General features: G+C 46.3%; 1 protein-coding gene across 2 annotated transcripts in view; it reads left to right on the top strand.

The window, feature by feature from the left end:
* LOC103648919 (protein translocase subunit SECA2, chloroplastic) overlaps positions 1 to 15,469 on the top strand; it is a 32,260-nt gene extending 16,791 nt beyond the window's left edge. Inside the window, exons 14-30 of one of the 2 annotated variants that reach the window (XR_004856328.1) lie at positions 83 to 178; positions 248 to 333; positions 4,395 to 4,473; positions 4,551 to 4,664; positions 4,810 to 4,905; positions 4,984 to 5,047; positions 5,142 to 5,431; positions 11,991 to 12,046; positions 12,165 to 12,282; positions 12,384 to 12,464; positions 13,004 to 13,083; positions 13,516 to 13,570; positions 13,660 to 13,726; positions 13,799 to 13,988; positions 14,069 to 14,227; positions 14,411 to 14,485; positions 14,686 to 15,469. Coding sequence is in view for 1 of the 2 variants with exons in the window: in XM_020548408.1 (XP_020403997.1) it covers positions 83 to 178; positions 248 to 333; positions 4,395 to 4,473; positions 4,551 to 4,664; positions 4,810 to 4,905; positions 4,984 to 5,047; positions 5,142 to 5,431; positions 11,991 to 12,046; positions 12,165 to 12,282; positions 12,384 to 12,464; positions 13,004 to 13,083; positions 13,516 to 13,570; positions 13,660 to 13,726; positions 13,799 to 13,988; positions 14,104 to 14,227; positions 14,411 to 14,485; positions 14,686 to 14,859 (1,845 nt within the window). In the remaining variant the exon portion in view is untranslated. The remainder of the gene's footprint in view (positions 1 to 82; positions 179 to 247; positions 334 to 4,394; positions 4,474 to 4,550; positions 4,665 to 4,809; positions 4,906 to 4,983; positions 5,048 to 5,141; positions 5,432 to 11,990; positions 12,047 to 12,164; positions 12,283 to 12,383; positions 12,465 to 13,003; positions 13,084 to 13,515; positions 13,571 to 13,659; positions 13,727 to 13,798; positions 13,989 to 14,068; positions 14,228 to 14,410; positions 14,486 to 14,685) is intronic. The other variant, XM_020548408.1, reaches the window with a different exon arrangement.
* The last annotated feature ends 2,019 nt before the right edge of the window (positions 15,470 to 17,488 follow it).

Genomic DNA, 17,488 nt, shown 5'->3' with positions numbered 1-17,488 from the left:
TCCGTGTAGGTTTAAGATAAGGTTAAAATGAGATCAACCCAACATATTATTCCAAGCTGACAGGACCATGCTTGTTTTGCAGGAAAAGGAGTTTTCAAAGATGTTCAAGATGCCTGTTATTGAAGTACCTACGAATCTGCCAAATATACGGGTGGACTTGCCTATCCAAGCTTTTGCGGTGAGTCTTGAGGAAATGGTTCCTCCGTTCAGTACTAGAAAAAATTGATCGATTTTGTTCCTTTCGTAGACTGCAAGAGGCAAATGGCAATATGTACGGGCTGAAGTAGAGTCTATGTTCCAATTAGGTCGCCCTGTTTTAGTTGGAACTACAAGGTGAATTCTGTTTTTTTGTTTTAATAGTTAATACTGATTTTGATATGTTTAATTTGGTAGTATGATGCTAGGAGATAAAATTTGGTTTATAGATGTTTTCATAGGATGAAAACCTGTTGGTAAAGCCATAGGGTGGTTTATTGTTATTGATTGAAAGGTTTAAGGAAAAAACCTAACCCTTACTAGGTAGGTGTTGTATAAATAAATAGCTAAGTACATGGGCTGGACTAAGGCCCATTACAACTCAAACACATAATCTAACACCCCCCGTAGTCGCGACCCTAGTCACTACAGATGTTGAGACTGGACCGAAACTCTGAGAACAGCGTCGAAGGGAGGCCTTTGGTAAAGATATTGGCAAACTAGGAGGTGGTAGGGACACGAGGATGTAGACATCGCTAACAGCAACACGCTCACAAACAAAGTGGAGGTCGATCTCCACTTGCTTCGTGCGCTGATGCAGCACAAGATTGGTTGAGAGGTAGACCGCGTTGACATTGTCGCAGTAGATGAGTGTGGCGTGAGCAAAAGGGCTGTGAAGCCCCTGGAACAACCGATGGAGTCAGGATGCCTCTACCACGCCATTGGCCACGATGCGGTACTCGGCCTTAGCGCTGGAGCGGGAGACAACGGGCTGTCACTTCAAAGATCAGGAGACCGGGTTGGCATCCAGGAACACGACGTAACATGAGTGGACTAGCGAGTGTCGGGACAACTCGCCCAGTCGACGTCTGTGTAGACCAGCTCGGAGGTCGGAGAGGGCCGAAGAAGAAGGCCGTGGTCGAGGGTGGCACAGAGGTAACAAAGGATCCGCTTTGAAGCGGTGAGGTGCGGCTCCTGCTAAGTGTGCATGTGGAGGACATCTGCTGAACAACGTAGGCGATGTCAGGCATGGTGAAGATGAGGTACTGGAGGGCCCTGGCAAGGCTCCAGTAGTTGTCATGTCGTTGATCGGGGTGTCAACGTCGTCGGAGACCTTCGCCTGGGTGTTGATTGGCGTGGAGTAAGACTTGCAGCTGGACATGCCAGCTCGCTCTAGGATGTCGAGGGTATACTGCCGCTGATGGAGAAAGAGGCCCTACGGATGGAATTCTACGATGAGCCCGCGTGTGGCGCCGTCGGAGGCGACGAGGCTGCACGTGGCGCGGACAGCGTCGATGGGATTACAGTGGGTGCGGCGGAGACAGACCAGTAGGTAAAGGAAGACGAGGGACATCCACAAGGTCGGTATCCAGGAGTGTGTTGAGGTCTTGAGGGGTGACAGGTCGACAGGAGGGAAGGTGGCTTCGTAAAACACAATGTGGTGGGATACGATCACACAATAGGTGGTGAGATCAAGGCATCGGTACCCCTTGTGATCGGAGGAGTACCCGAGGAAATGACAACGAGTGGAGTGTGGCACTAGCTTATGAGGCCTCGTACTCCATCGTCAGTGCTGGTGTCGTTGACGGTGGACGAGGACGGGAAGGCTGGCGCGGCGTGGACGAGTAGATGGCGCGAGCCGCCTCAGCAGAATGACGCTCGAAGGCCCAGGCCAGACTCATGGCCGTCTAAAGGTTCGCCGGGTGTTGCATCTCGACGTCGGATGACAAGGGCTGACCCAACCCGGCAGTGAACAAGTCAATTTGGTGCTGCCGGGTGAGGTTGTCGCAGGCAGAGGAGTGCCAAGAACTGGCGCGGGTATTCCTCCACCGTGCCGGTGCGGCGGAGCTCCTTCAACTCCCCAAGCGCGTTGGAGCGGATGGGCGGGCTGAGCGCATGTTGGTGAATTTGACGAAGCGTGGACAAGTGATGATGCTGAGATCACGCTCCAACTGGTAGTACCATTGCGCCGCCATGCCGTCAAGATGGAGAGAGGCCAGCCACACCTTATCCTCCTGTAGCATGCGATATCCGCGGAAAAACCCTTCACACTTGTTCAACCATGGGAGCGGATCCGACTCACCATCGTAGTGCGGGAAGTTGAGGTGGGGTTCTCGTGGGTCGCTGCTGTCATAACGTCGAGGGCCATTCTCGCGGCCCCCACTGAAGCTACCTTCCTCCGTGTCGTCGGCGATCAGGCGAACCCTGCTGCTCGTGGTTCTCTTCATCACCGGATTGAAACTTCTCCGTGCGCGCGATGCGCTGGTCATGCGCGTTCAGGCGGTTGTTCATGGTTGTGAGCTGCGCGATGATGTGGTCCAGATTCAGTGAATCAGGCTCAGGACCGCCCGCGACGCTGGACATGGTCGGGGAACTTGTCTCCGATACCAATTTGTTGTGCCTACTGCGTCGTGGTCGGCGAGGGGAATACAGGGGAGAGTGGAGGAGAAGAGAAGGTTGAGAACAGGAACACAAAATGTAGCGAGGAGGACTGTCGTCTCCGGCGGCTGAAGGCGCCACCGTCGAAGAACAGCCCACCTCTAGGAGGTCACTATATTATTCTTCGATGCCCTTTTACAAACTAGCAGCCAACCTTTATAGTATAGGTGGCAGGGAACATATCCAATCAACTTAGGCCCTGTTTGTTTAACCTCTAGATTATATAATCTAGCTTAAATAAGCTAAGAGTTAAACAAACAACACAGATTATTAGATAGATTATGTAATCTAAACAGCTAGATTATAATAATCCATAAGCAGGTTAATAGGTGCTTATATAATCCATAAGTTGGATTATATAATCATGGAAGAAACAAACAGGGCCTTATTACTTTCTATAAAAGAAATAGGAAACTCTACTGTCTGCTATAGCAGCAATAGGAAACTACTTGATTGATATAACTGGAATAGGACTCGCCTGATTCCCCTTTCCTTGCTTCCAGCCCGGTTGCCTGAGCTTGCTGCTTCCTTTCCTATTCTTCTAGCTCGGTTGCCTTATTGGTGGAGGTTTCCTTCTTGTGCTTGCGCCCATAAATGTTCCTGTAGAAGAATGAGTCCACAACATAGAGTAACCAGAGAAGAGATGACCTGATCCTCCTTCCCAAACTTTATCCTCTGTCCAAAGTTGTAGCAGGAGGACTGGTGGAACAACGCTGAACTCCACGATCCAGATGAATCCACGACCACGATCTGCACCGGCGACGAAGGGACCACGATATGCACTGGTAGCGAATGGGACCACAATCTGCACTGGCAACGAAGGGGACCATTAGCCGACCACGATCTGGCGGCGAAGGGGATGACACAACAGGAGCAAGCAGGTGTAGCCGCGGCGGGGACTGGATGGAGGCGAGCCACAACGACGACCTGTATTGGTGGAATCCAGCAGCAGCAGGTGCAGTCGCGGCGACGATGAGAACAGAGGCTTGGATCCGCGGGCACGGAACCGACGAGTGCGCCTAGATCTGTCAGTGACGACAGACACGGAGCTGACGAGCCGTGACACCCGGGAGCGGCCGAGTGTGCCTAGAGCCGACGGCCGGAAGCAGACGAGATCCCGCAAGGGTAGACACGACTAGGACGACGAGCGTGGTGCGGTGCGAAAACGAGGAGAAGACGTGATCTGACGGCGGCGTGGATAGGGAGCCACGATGGCGGTGGCGATCGGATTGGGGAAGACTGTCGGCTAGGGAAAAAAGAGGATCAGAAAGGTGGATTAACCCTAACCCTAGCTTTGCTCTGGTATTATGTTACTAATCTTGGATTAGAGAGAGTACAATTAGTCCTTAGGACTTGGTAGAATATATAGGCACATGTAATATGGGCCATATGGGCCTTAACAAATCTAATAGTTATCATGACCCAACTAGTGAAGTGAGAGAAAGGAGCAATGCAGATGCCCTCTGGTTCCATATTTTGCACATGCAGTTCTGAATTCTGTATAAACCTCATCTTGTGTGGGCTGGATTCATCCTCGCATAATAACTAAAAGTAGGGCTGCGTAGAAATTTCCTTCCCCAAACCTCACCTTGTGTGGGTTGGAATCCTCCTCGCATAATAATTAAAGGTAGGGCTGCCTAGAAATTTCCTTCCCCAAACCTCACCTTGTGTGTGAGCTTTCAGTATTGGTCTGCCCTTTACTGTCTTGGGATGCTTTTCATACAGCTGTCTAAATAAATGGTGTCTATATCTTTTTTCAGTGTCGAGAGTTCTGAATACTTGTCAGAGCTACTTAAAGTTCACAAGATTCCACACAATGTCCTTAATGCAAGGCCAAAGGTTTGTAAAAAGTTTGCTTTAGTTTAACTTGTCTTGTTCTTTTCCATGGATAAAGCTAATTGCCTTATTCCTGACAGTATGCTGCAAGAGAAGCCGAAATAATTGCCCAAGCTGGAAGAAAACATGCTATTACAATATCTACTAATATGGCTGGCAGAGGAACTGACATTATTTTAGGTGGTAATCCAAAAGTAAGTTCATGCATATGTTTATCACTGTCAACACTCAACAGGAATCCTTTTAGAAAATGTACATAAAGTCAAAACTGATAACAACATTGTTAGTATTTTAGTTGTTCACGCCTAACAGAAATATGGTCCATCTTTTTGTTGCCAGATGCTTGCAAAAGAAATAGTAGAAGATAACATACTTCCATTTTTGACCCATGAACCTCCTAATATTGACATGGAAGGGGAATCCACATCCCACAAGGTGGTTCATTCAGATCCTTTTCTCTGACCCCAAAAACTTTGCAGGATGTTTCTCACTATTTTCTTTTATCATGGGTAGGGTCTCTCAAATGTAGAACTTAGTCCATCATCAGTAGGTCTGCTTGCCAAAGCTGCAATCATGTGTAAGTACAGAGCATTAATGGTTTCATATTAAAATATAACGACTTATCTTTTTGTTGTTTGTCTAACTTTTTCACTCTTCACATACGCTTCCAGCAAAATATATTCACAAAAGCGAGAGAAATGAATGGTCTTTGAGTAAGGCAAAATCCACTATTGCTGAATCTATAGAAATGGGTCAAATGATTGGGATGGAGAAACTGCAAGAGCGCATGACTGAAGAGTCTGAGATGTACCCTCTTTGTGATGCAATAGGACTTGCTTATCTCAGTGTCTTAAGGGATTGCGAAGTTCATTGTTCTTTTGAAGGTGCTGCAGTGAAGAGATTAGGTGGGCTTCATGTAGTAGGAACCTCTTTGCATGAGTCACGCCGAATTGATAACCAAGTAAGATGCTGCTGATGTAGCAGGAAGCGCCTGAGCCATTGCATGCTTCTTAGGCCTTTATATCATATAATATATAACCCTATGATTCTGGATTAAAATAGATTTCTTGTCCATCATCAGCAGCTTTCATTCTTACACTGGATGCATCCATGCACTGATGCAGTATTAACGAGCAGAGTTTCACAAAAAGAACCTGTAGAAATCGTCTTCATATGTTGTTATGTATTATTCTTTTTAGTAAATATACTTTTATATTAATGATTTTTTATGTTATTTTCTGTTCCCTCAGAATAATCTGAGTCTTTTCAAATATTCATGTACCAATTTATTGGTTCTAGCTTGTTTTAATATGTAAATCATTTCTTCGGATAAAAAACATATTTGGAAGTTGGGACATTATTTCTAGCTGAAGTATCGTTTCCTTGCCAAATTTAATGTATGCATTATATCATCTTTTTGTGATCTTTTTTGGTTTCTGTAAGAATGTGAAGGCTTGTTGTATTGTATAGGATGATTACATATATGTAGACTCAGAACTCTAACCCTAATGGGCCAGCGGCCCAACAGTGGTGCCGGCCCACTTAACACACACTGTCTAACATCCCCCGCAGTCGCAACGTCGTGAGGGTGCGAATGTCTGACATTCTGGCCCCAGTGGATGGTGATATCCTAGTCCAAGGCTTAATAGAATTAATAGAGTACTCATAAAAACAAGGTGCATCTTCTTTTTCGGAAGCCTACCTCGGAAGAGCCTCCAGGTTAAGCGTGCTTGTCCTACAGAAATCTTGGGATGGGTGACCGACCGGGAACTCTTCCCGGATGCGCACGAGTGAGGACAAAGTGCACATAAAAGACTTGTGTTGGTCTGTGGGGATGGTCTATGGTCCTAGAGGGCTGCCAGGAGTAAGTACCTCTGTCCGGGAGTGGATGGGGTGTTACAAATGATATCAGAGCCGTCCCTCACGGTTTCACGGACGTGTGTGGGCCAGGGGTTCAGGTATATGGCGCATGACGCATGTGGGCCCAGAGTAGTCGCATTGCATGGCATATGACGACACTAGGCACAGACATGGCCAGGAGGGGAGGTTCCTGGCTTGGGGTTGATCGACGAGGACGTCTGTCTTCTAAGGGGGTGAATTGTGATATCCTGGCCCCAGTGGATGGTGATATTCTAGCCCAAGGCTTAATAGAATTAATAGAGTACTCATAAAAACAAGGTGCATCTTCTTTTTCGGAAGTGAATGGGGTGTTACGAATCCAGCCATGAAGACGGCGATCTAGCCAAAGAGACGACAGATCCTGCAGGGAGGGTCGCAATAAAGGTGAATCCGGCCGGGAAGGCCGCGGCAACTATGAATTCAACGAAGGCGACGAAGAAGGGGAAGGGCGACGGGGCGTTCCAGCCGGGCAGGGGCCTTCGCCGGGCCTAGCAGGAGGGGTTTGACGCCGGCTACGGGAGAAGGTCGGAGGGGGAGCAAGGCGCTGCTGCGCGTTAGCGCGGGCAATTAGGAGGTGGCCAGCGCGATGACGAGGGGTTGCACGGGCGGAGGTGCCGACGCAAGGGAGAGGCGCGCAGGACAACCACGCCGTGGAAGAGGTGGCCAGCACTGGTGAGGACGGCGCAGAGGGGGCTGCTCAGGCTCGCGGCGGTGGCCGATCGGCACGCGGCTGGCGGCTGCGCCCGTGCAGTGCGCAACGAACTAGGGTCAGACGGCCAACGGGAGCGAGGGGTCCGTCGCGCCGGTGGAGGAAGGGTCGGCGACTGTTTGGGAAGGGAGTGCCCGCGAGGCCGCGTCGACTACTGCTCCCCTGCGTCCCATGGCAGCTGTTGCACGTGCGCCCGCATGGCTGCGATGGCTGCAGGGAGCTGGGTCAGCGACCAAAGGAGGGAGGGAGGCCGGCTGCCAACGAGCGGGACGTCGGCGGGGAAGGCCCTGGCAGGGTCAGGCCGAGGCGGATCTGAGCCGCCGAGGGAGGTAGCCATGAACAGAGAGGAGAGTGGCGTGTGGGAGAAGGTGGGCTTGCGGCCAGGGATGGTGGCCGCCCCTGGGAGGGGATGAGCCTCCTGAGGACGGCGGTGGCTGTGATGTTGGCCGGACTAGGGTGCTGGCGGCTGGGAGTTTGGGAGAAGAAACCCTAACCTAGTGTGATACCATGTAAGAATGTGAAGACTTGTTGTATTGCATAGGATGGTTACATATATGTAGACTCAGAACCCTAACCCTGATGGCGACCCTTCCTTTCTCGCCTGACCCTTCCCCTCCCCTGGACCTCTCCTCTACCCCCGGCGCCTCTTCACCTACCTACACCAGCCCCACGCCGGTGATCATTCCGATCCCGGCGGCCAATCATCTCTCTTCTTCCCCGGCGTCGGCGGGGCCCTCTGGGTGCGGTGGTCGTTCCAAGGCGCAGAGGTGGTGTGAAGACGGCTCGACGGGCGTTGGTGCTGTCCCGGCGGGCGTGGGTGCGACCCCGCATCCATGTCGGCTCTCCTATAAGGAAGCGCTGGTGTTCTCACAGCCCTCTGTTTCTCATTTCGTGGGAGTGCTGGTGGCGGCTAGGAGACTGTCCAGAGTCGTCGTGGCCGCCGCTTGGCTTGCCGCCCTCTCCGGCCAGTGCCCAGACCCGTTCCGGTTGATCTGAGGGGCAGATGTTTCAACTGCTTCTCTGCTGAGCACTGGGCGGCGAGGTGTTCGAACCGTGTTCAGTGCTTCTTCTGCAATTTTAATCTGGAATGTGAGAGGGCTGAATGATCGTGTGAAGAGAGATTCTCTTAAATCTTTGGTGGTTGACATTAGACCTTCGATTATTTGCCTACAGGAAACCAAACTTTGTTCTATTTCAGATTTTGGTATTCTCTCAATTTTGGGGTCTAGTTTCAGTAATTTTGTTTATAGCCCAGCGATTGGTACCAGAGGTGGGGTGTTAATATCATGGCGTGATGGAGTTTTTACATCGTTGGCTTCAGTTATCAAGCAATTTTCGGTTTCCGTTAAATTGCAAGAGAAAAATGGTTCTTCCTGGTGGTTCACTGGAGTGTATGGTCCTCACCAGGACAATCTTAAATCCTCCTTTCTTCAGGAATTAAAAGAAATCAGAGATACCTGTGTGGGACCATGGATCATTGGGGGCGATTTCAATCTGATTTTCAGGGAGGAAGACAAGAACCATTCCAATATTAACAGGGCTATGCTGGGGGACTTCTGTAGGCTTATTAATTCCTTGGATCTGAAAGAGATTCATTTGAAGGGAAGGAGGTATACATGGTCCAACCAGAGGGATGCTCCAACTCTTGTTAAGCTGGACCATGTTTTTTGCACTAGCTGTTGGGAAGATCTATTCTCGGACGCTTCTCTTCATAGTAATGCTACCACATCTTCAGATCATTGTCCTTTGACCCTCAATGTCAGAGGTGGCTGCATGGGGAAAAGACGGTTTCACTTTGAGAGTTTTTGGCCCAAAATTCCTGGTTTTCTGGAGGTGGTGGGTGTGTCTTGGAGCATGCCAGTTAGGAGCTCCTGCCCGTTGGAGCAAGTGTCATTGAAGCTTAAAAGGTTTGCTCGTGTTTTGTAGTCCTGGGGGCATAAAGAAGTGGGTAATGTGAGGATGCAGCTGGGGCTTGTCAGAGAAGTGTTGCATAGGCTGGAAATGGCGCAAGATATCAGAATTTTGTCCAGTGGGGAAGTTTGGTTGCTAAATTTGTTGAAGCAACGATGCCTTAGCCTTGCGTCTCTTGAAAGGACTGTTGCTCGGTTGAGATCGCGGATCCACTATCTAAAGGAGGGTGATGCCAACACTAAGTTCTTTCATTTACATGCATGTTATCGGAAGAAAAAGAATTTCATTTCCAAACTTGAGGAAGATGGAAGAATGGCTACCAATCATGATGACATGCAGCAAATTTTTGAAGATTATTTTTGTAATCTGCTGGGGGCTGATTTGCAGAGACATTTTACTATTGATCTGAGTAATTGTCACAGGACTGCGATGGATCTAAGTGCTTTGGAGCAGCCTTTTTCGGAGAAAGAGGTTATGGACACCATTGCTTGTCTCCCTTCTGACAAGGCTCCTGGGCCTGATGGTTTTACAGGAAAATTTTACAAGACATGCTGGGACATCATTAAAGTCGACATAATGGCTGCTCTTAACTCCCTTTACCATGGTAATGCCTATAAGCTTGATTTGCTGAACTCAGCGTATCTCATTCTTCTCCCGAAGAGAGAGGATGCTTCTTCAGCTAGAGATTTTCGGCCAATTAGCTTGATTCATAGTTTTGCTAAGTTGGTCATTAAGATCCTCGCTAATCGATTGGGGCCATATCTTCAAGACCTGGTGGCAACTGGCAGCTAACCAGAGTGCTTTTATTAGAGGAAGGTCAATCCACGACAATTTCATGCTAGTGCAACAATCGATTAAGTTCCTTCATAAGAGGAGGATCTCTAGTTTACTGCTGAAACTGGATATTTCCAAGGCTTTCGACTCAGTCCCGTGGGCGTTTTTGTTGGAAATTTTGACACATTTGGGCTTTGGACCTGTTTGGCGTAATCTGATCTCCAACTTGTTATTCACTTCTTCTACTCAGGTGCTCCTGAATGGCTCGCCTGGTAATCATATTTTTCATCGGAGAGGTCTTCGCCAGGGAGATCCTCTTTCTCCCATGTTATTTGTGTTGGTTATGGATGTTCTTAGCAGCATGTTCAGGGCTGCTGAAAATAGAGGTTTGCTGCAGAGCCTTGGGGGAGCTGATATCCGCAGTAGAGTCTCCATTTATGCGGATGATGTGGTTCTTTTCATAAAGCCAATTGAAGCAGATCTGAATTGTGCTAAGATGATACTAAACTGTTTTGGTTCAGCTTCCGGTCTGGTAACCAATATGCTCAAGAGCAGTGCTATTCCAATTAGATGTGATGTTCAGCAGGTGCTTGCTGGCTGCAGTGTGTTGCAATGCAGTCCCGCTTCGTTTCCTTGCAGGTATCTGGGGCTGCCCATCACTGATAAAAAATTGAGGAAGTGTGACCTTAAGTTATGGATTGAGAAGATTGCAGACCGTCTGCCTAACTGGAAGGCTCGGCTGCTCAACCTAGCTGGGCGGACTGCGCTGGTGAAGTTTGTTCTATCGGCCATTCCGACCTATCTTCTTATTGCAATCAATGTCCCTCAGTGGGTTATTAAATCAATTGATAAAATTCGGCGAGGATTTCTTTGGAGAGGAAGAAAGGAGGTTAATGGTGGTAGTTGTCTTGTTCCATGGGAAGTTGTCACGAGGCCCCTGAGGCTTGGCGTGCTTGGGATCCCTAACCTTAAATTCAAAAGCTGGGCATTGCAGGCAAAATGGTTATGGTTGGAAAAGACGGATCTGAGCAGACCCTGGCGTGGGCTGTCCCTCCCCCAGCGACAGGTTAGACAGTTTTTTGACTTGTCGGTTTTTACCATTTTAGGGAATGGGACTACTACTCTCTTCTGGTCGGATAGATGGATTCATGGGAATACTATCCAGGACATTGCCCCTGAGGTAGTGGGTATGGTTGGCCGCAAGGCGTATTCTTCCAGAACGGTGGCACATGCTCCGGATAATTGGCATTGGGTCAGTGACATTCGTGTTCCTCTTTCCTTGAGAGGGTTGCAGCAATATCTGTTGTTATGGGATACTGTGGGAGAAGTTTTGCTTTCTCAAGATGCTGACAAACATGTTTGGATGCACTCTTCTTCTGGGGTGTTCTCCTCGAAGTCTTGCTATAAGGCTTTTTTCATGGGATCCATTTCATTTGAGCCATGGAAACGTTTGTGGAAATCCTGGGCTCCCCCAAAATGCAAGTTCTTCCTCTGGTTGGCGATAAGGAATAAGTGTTGGACTGCTGATAGACTAAGAAGGAGAGGGTTGCAACACCCGGTTGTTTGTGTTCTATGTGACCAAGAGCAGGAAACAGTGCAACATCTTCTGTGTACTTGCAGTTTTGCCAGGCAGTTTTGGCATGTTATCCTTTTTCCCTTGAGTCTAGGGGCTCTTACTCCTGCTGTTGATGAAATCTCCTTTGCTGATTGGTGGAGGAAGGTGATTAAGAAGGTGCACAAAAGCAGAAAGAAAGGCTTCAACAGTCTCATTATTTTGGGGTCATGGTGCTTATGGCTGACTAGAAACAGAGCTGTTTTTGATGGTGTGAACCCTTCCCTAAGCTCTGTAAAAAATTTGTTTCTGGAAGAGTTAAGTTGCTGGGTTAGGGCTGGGGCTAAGCAGCTAGCAAGTTTTGGTCTTCCTGCTATTATGAGTAGGGTCTAGATTGTGGTCAAGTGTTCGGTTTGCCCTATGGGCATTGTACTTTGGTCCTCTTGGACCTTTTTTCCTCTCTTAATATAATGACGTGCAGTCCTCCTGCGCGTTCGAGAAAAAAAGAACCCTAACCCTAATGGGACGGCCCAGATACATAACACACACTGTCTAACAGTTTCATCTCTAGCCTATGTCATCCTGCTCGTGACAAAATGCTTTCTTGATTTTGTTGCTCTTGTTCGCTACCACTATAACTGTACAATTAAATAGACAAGCTTTATTTTTTCCCAGCTGCGCGGCAGAGCAGGCAGACAGGGTGATCCTGGGTCGACACGGTTTATGGTGAGGTATGTTTGTTCCCCGAAAGAAGCACTTTAGCCTGCTAAACTGCTGTAACTTCTGGTATGATCTGATAATATAGTATATGCTTAATGAATTTGACAGTGTCTAACTTTTTACACTCAGCTTACAAGATGAAATATTCCAGAAATTTAATCTGGACACTGAATGGGCCGTGAGGCTAATATCAAGGATAACGAATGATGAAGACATAGCTATCGAGAGCAATGTTGTTGTGAAACAGGTCGGATTTGTATTTTTTTACAACGCCATATTCAAGCATCATGTGGTTGGTGGCATCACAGTGATAATCTTGCTGACGTTCATTGAGTCTTCAAAATGCAGCTTCTAGGCCTTCAAATCAACGCGGAGAAATATTATTTTGGAATAAGGAAAAGTCTGGTTGAGTTCGATGAAGTCCTGGAGGTATGCAACTGCCCCAAATTGCAGTACTTGTATTCTGTAGTATAACTTTTTGCTATTCACTTGCATAAACAATAACCTCAGGTAGCAATCTCCTTTTACTATCGTTTCTATTGTGAATACCCTTTTATACTCTAGTTATCCTTTTCCTCTTCAGATCATGATCACCAGATCTTGTTGTAGGGGTGCAAATTGGTGCCCCTAAGGGCTAGTTTGGTGGACCGGGAAATAGAGGGGATCCATGGGGGATCCCTTTTATACTCTAGTTATCCTTGCTATTCAATTTTGAATAACAAGTGGATCCCTCTCCCATGGATCCCCTCCATTTCCATGTCCACCAAACCAGCTCTAAGGGTCTTCACTAACCCTCTTTAGTTTAATTATTAGTACTAGTTTTCCAAATTTGGTCTCATTTTTGGAAGACTTGGATTCATTGGCAATAGAAATTATAGTAAAAAGGTATTCACAGTACATGAGTGCCTTTCAGTTTCTAATAGCATCACAAATATTCATGTGGATTCTTTTGTTCATACCTTCGGTAGGTCCAAAGAAAGCATGTATACAACCTTAGGCAGGTGATATTATCTGGTGACTCTGAAAGCTGCAGTGAACAAATTTTCCAGTAAGTTTACTATTGCCTCACGCATGAAGCTTTTGAATGTTGCTTATGAAATGGTAGAGCTATAAAGCATATTCTTTTGGATCAAAATTGTGGCGCAGAAATAATCCATCATACTTTAAGTCATTGTTTTTCACATGGTTTTTAAAGCGGTAAGGCGCTCCGAGGCGTTGGACCACCGCCTAGACGCCTAGGCGGCGCCTAGGCGACGCCTAGGCGAGGTAGGCGGGCAAGGCGCCTAGGCGTCAGACCACCGCCCGGACGCCTAGGCGTCGCCTAGGCGACGCCTTAAAAACAGTGGTTTTTCATCACTTTGTCAACACACCTTTCCAAAACAATGTTTGGCTTTTACGTAAATCATTACATGTAGTTACTTTTTTTTTGTTCAAAATGTTGCTATTTTTATTGACATGCCTTTAATTGGAATTCTATTAGGTACATGCAAGCGGTAGCTGATGAAATTGTTTTGGTAAATGTTGACCCCCAAAAGGTACTTGCTGTGTCCTGATCCTTATGTTCATTTCTGAAAGCATTTATTTCAGTGCCATGTCAGTTGTCAAAATCGTATATTTCTTTCAGCCACCCAAGGCATGGAATCTGGTAAAGCTTTTGGATGAATTTGTTAGTCTAGGCGGAAAACTGAGTGGTAATATGCACAAATTATTTTTAGCTCATGTTATTCTATAATGGCTATTCTGATTTCTGAGATGCTCTGCAGAATCATTCAAGGACATCCGAGAGCAAAACCTCCAATCAGCACTTGAGCAAATGCAAGGTTGGGGTCCTGTGAAGGCTGATAGTTTCGCCCTTCCAAACATGCCGTTGCCGCCCGATTCATTCAGAGGAATTCGAAAAAGAACATCTTCAATAACGCGGTGGTTTTCCATTTGTGTTGATGATACGTCAAAGTATGTCGTGACATGATACACATATATATTTTATAGATGGCACGATATAGCATTCACGACTATAGCTATTGATTTGAAAGTTTGTATGTTGCTTCTTTTCGATAAATCAATCCAGGAAAGGGAGATATACAAACACTGTGAATCTGCTCCGGAAATATTTTGGGGATTTTCTAATAGCTACCTACTTGAATGCCGTGCAAGAGTCCCGTTATGACGATGCTTATATAGGTGGAATTGAGGTTTGATTCTCTTTTGAATTGTTTTCATAAAGTTTGTCTGGTCATAGACCCTAACCAAACAATATCCATGTTTTTTTTTCTGGACTTTGGACATTCTGTGTTCCCCTACATGAAACATATTTGATTGCTTAAACATCTTCCGTAAATTTATTTATGAAAGTTTATACCTCTGTTTAATTGCAGAGGGAAGTACTATTGAAGACTCTTGATACATTATGGAAAGACCATTTGGTAAACATGAACAAGCTTAGTTCTGCTGTAAGTCGTTCCTTGAGATGTCTGCTTTCGAAATATTTACATCTGCTTTTCTTTTCCGAGAACATGTTCTTCAAGTTAAATAAAAAAAGGAAAGCACTGTAGACCAAAGAATGTTATTGCCTGTGCGTTTAATTGTCTGCTGAGTGCTGATGTCTTATTCCAAGTACTGTGGTGTTGAGTGGATTTTTAACTCTTGCTAGGTGAACGTTCGGAGTTTTGGACACAGAAATCCTCTGGAAGAGTACAAGATCGATGGCTGCCGCTTCTTCATCTCAATGTTGAGCGCCACACGACGTCTCACCGTGGAATCCCTTGTGCACTACTGGTCGTCGCCCATGGAGTCCGAGGAGATCTTCAACACAGAGGATCAATAGCAGAAGACCTGACGTGGACTGGTGCTGCAAGTTGTGGGCAGGTTAATTAGCAGAGAGGCACAGGTATAAACAGGAGCCGCGCGCGGCGTGTGTTAACCCTGTAAAATCACAAGCTGACATGGCCACGGTTGCGTCGATTTCGCGCTGTGGCTGTGCACCTACATATAAAACTAAGTACATCTCAATGCACAAGAGGGTAGTAACTGGATAGGTGTGGACTGCAAGACAGTCTGATCCATCCCACATCAGCAATACGGCGTTGCCGCAAAGTTGGCATCTCGTTCACAGTGTACTGTGGTCCTTTAGCCTGTCATGATGATGAAAAAGTCCGCTCTGTACCTTTTTCTTTCATCGCTCGTCAGACGGAACAGGAGAGTGCGGAATCTCTTGCTTGTGGATGACGAACTCTTCGTGCAGGTAGGTACGCAGCCTAGTGGTCATGCTTTGACATTGCCAAATATTTGGTTTTTAATTTTTTTTCGGGCGTGTGATGGTGGCAATTTGTAAGTAAAAAACTCTAGGGAGTATGGTACCGATTTAACCTGTGTGTACTGCTGCAGTTGCAACAATATACTGTACAAAAAGTAGAAGCCCGTGAATTAAAGCTTAAGTCTCCTGGATGCTGCTGGTTCGTTTTTTTTTCCTTTAATTTGTTTCACTGCTTGGATAACACAGTGATCGGTGCTCCAACTGGGCCATTGCAGCAGCGTTAGAAGGCATTTCTGCTTTGGTTACGCACCTTACACGTGGGAAAAGGACTGAACATTGTGTTGGCAATAATTCAGATATACAGTGCTGCGTGCACGAACACATGCAAGTGCGATGCATCTGGGCCAGGTTTCAAGCTTTACTGGACATTTCCTGCTTGATGTGTCCTGCGCCAATCCCACACGCTGACGCACACCAAGCCAGGACAAAACACACCTTGCATTTCACGCGTCTGTTTCGCGTGGGCGGCTCCACTTTTGTATGCCGCCTTTTCATGCTGCCGGTATCAGCGTGTCGTGTCGTCGCCCGCAGGCCAGCGGCGTTCGCGCGCGCGCAATCGCCAGCGTTGGTATGCTTCGCTTTTTTTTTTGGTTGGGGGTGCTGCGTCGTCGTCGGACCGACACACGGTGCTCCATGGTTCCATACTACAGTGCATCGGGCAGTGCAAATTATTGGCATCCACAGGCAGACATTGACCTGGACCCCTACCAATCTACTCTACCAAATGCGTGCTTGATGCTCAGGTACTCGAGACTTGGGCGTTCATCAGTCAAGGACATTGACTTGGACCAAGACCGACAGGTGAGACCGTGTGAGTGACTGGGAGTAGGGATGGATCCGCATACTATTTGGATATAATTTTTTTGTCTTATTTCTTCTATTGCAAACAAATAAAATATAAAATTTGCTAAACAAATTTATATTATTAGTTTTAACATTGAGATTATTAAGATCGATAAAAGGTAAACTTTAAATTCATTCTATATATTTTTTATATAGTTCATATAAAAATTGGATACGTATATGAATTCTGATTCGAATGTTTTTCACCTTTTTCGTCGTAGGAAGAAAATAATGCAAAAATACAAAATTTTATCCTTGTCTTCCATGATATTCTTAACCATATGTCTAAAAAGTAGTACTAAATTATATATATATCTATACCAAAATATTAAATTTGTCATATAATTTGGATGTTTAGAATCCATTCCTACCTGGGAGTTGGGACACGAGACTTGCCCGAGAGGGATGTAAATGATACAAATATTATCTATCTGTATTCGAATTTGATCCATCTAAGAGGGTTGAGACCTGATCCGTATTCGAGTACGAGTATCCAGTATCTGATCTATATCAGTATCCGTATACTCAAAGCAGATACCCATCGGATCTTATGTGACACAACTCGATAATATTTATATACGAATCTGACGAGAAAACCAAAAAACAAATATAAAACAAGTAATATTCGTTCGTATCACATCCTATTACATCCCTATTCATCAGTGCTGCGGCTGGCACTCAAGTAAATGTAGACTAATGGATCGCAGCAATGATTTCCTTCTCTTCTGTGTTGAACGAAGACCCTTTCGCACCACATCTCTCTTCTGTGCGAAGACCCTTTCGCACCACATCTCAGCCCACGTGGCCATCTGGTCAAAACCTAAGGATCCGTTCCACTCAGAGCTCTCTTTCTTTTCTAGTCTCCTGATGTACTACCTACGCCTCAAAATAATAAAAATCCTCACTTTCTCAAAAATCAAATTTATTGGATTTTGACTATATAAAAAGTATTAGTATTTATGACAATGAACACGTAGCATTAGATTAATTATAAAATATAATTGCATACGAAAATTATTTGAGATATAAATATGTAATTAAATTTTCTTTTAGGGTGGAGGAGTTGACATATTTTGATAAGCAGAACGAGTACCACAATGCAGTCGTTGTCATTTTTGAACACAAAATACTGCTTAATAGAGGCACTACAGGCTTAGGTGCTCTCCAATAAAGTTTGTGTTGAGCACTATATGTGGCACCTGAGGACGGTCCGGCCATGTGGCCTGGATGATCCGTGTCTCAGACTGTCGATCCGCGTCTCAGACCGGATGTAACACTCCGGGATCCACAAACACCC

Source organism: Zea mays, chromosome 2 (genome assembly GCF_902167145.1).
Source record: "Zea mays cultivar B73 chromosome 2, Zm-B73-REFERENCE-NAM-5.0, whole genome shotgun sequence".
NCBI lineage: Eukaryota > Viridiplantae > Streptophyta > Magnoliopsida > Poales > Poaceae > Zea > Zea mays.
The sequence above is the reverse complement of the archived record's forward strand: the minus strand, read 5'-3'. Positions and strand labels throughout refer to the sequence as shown.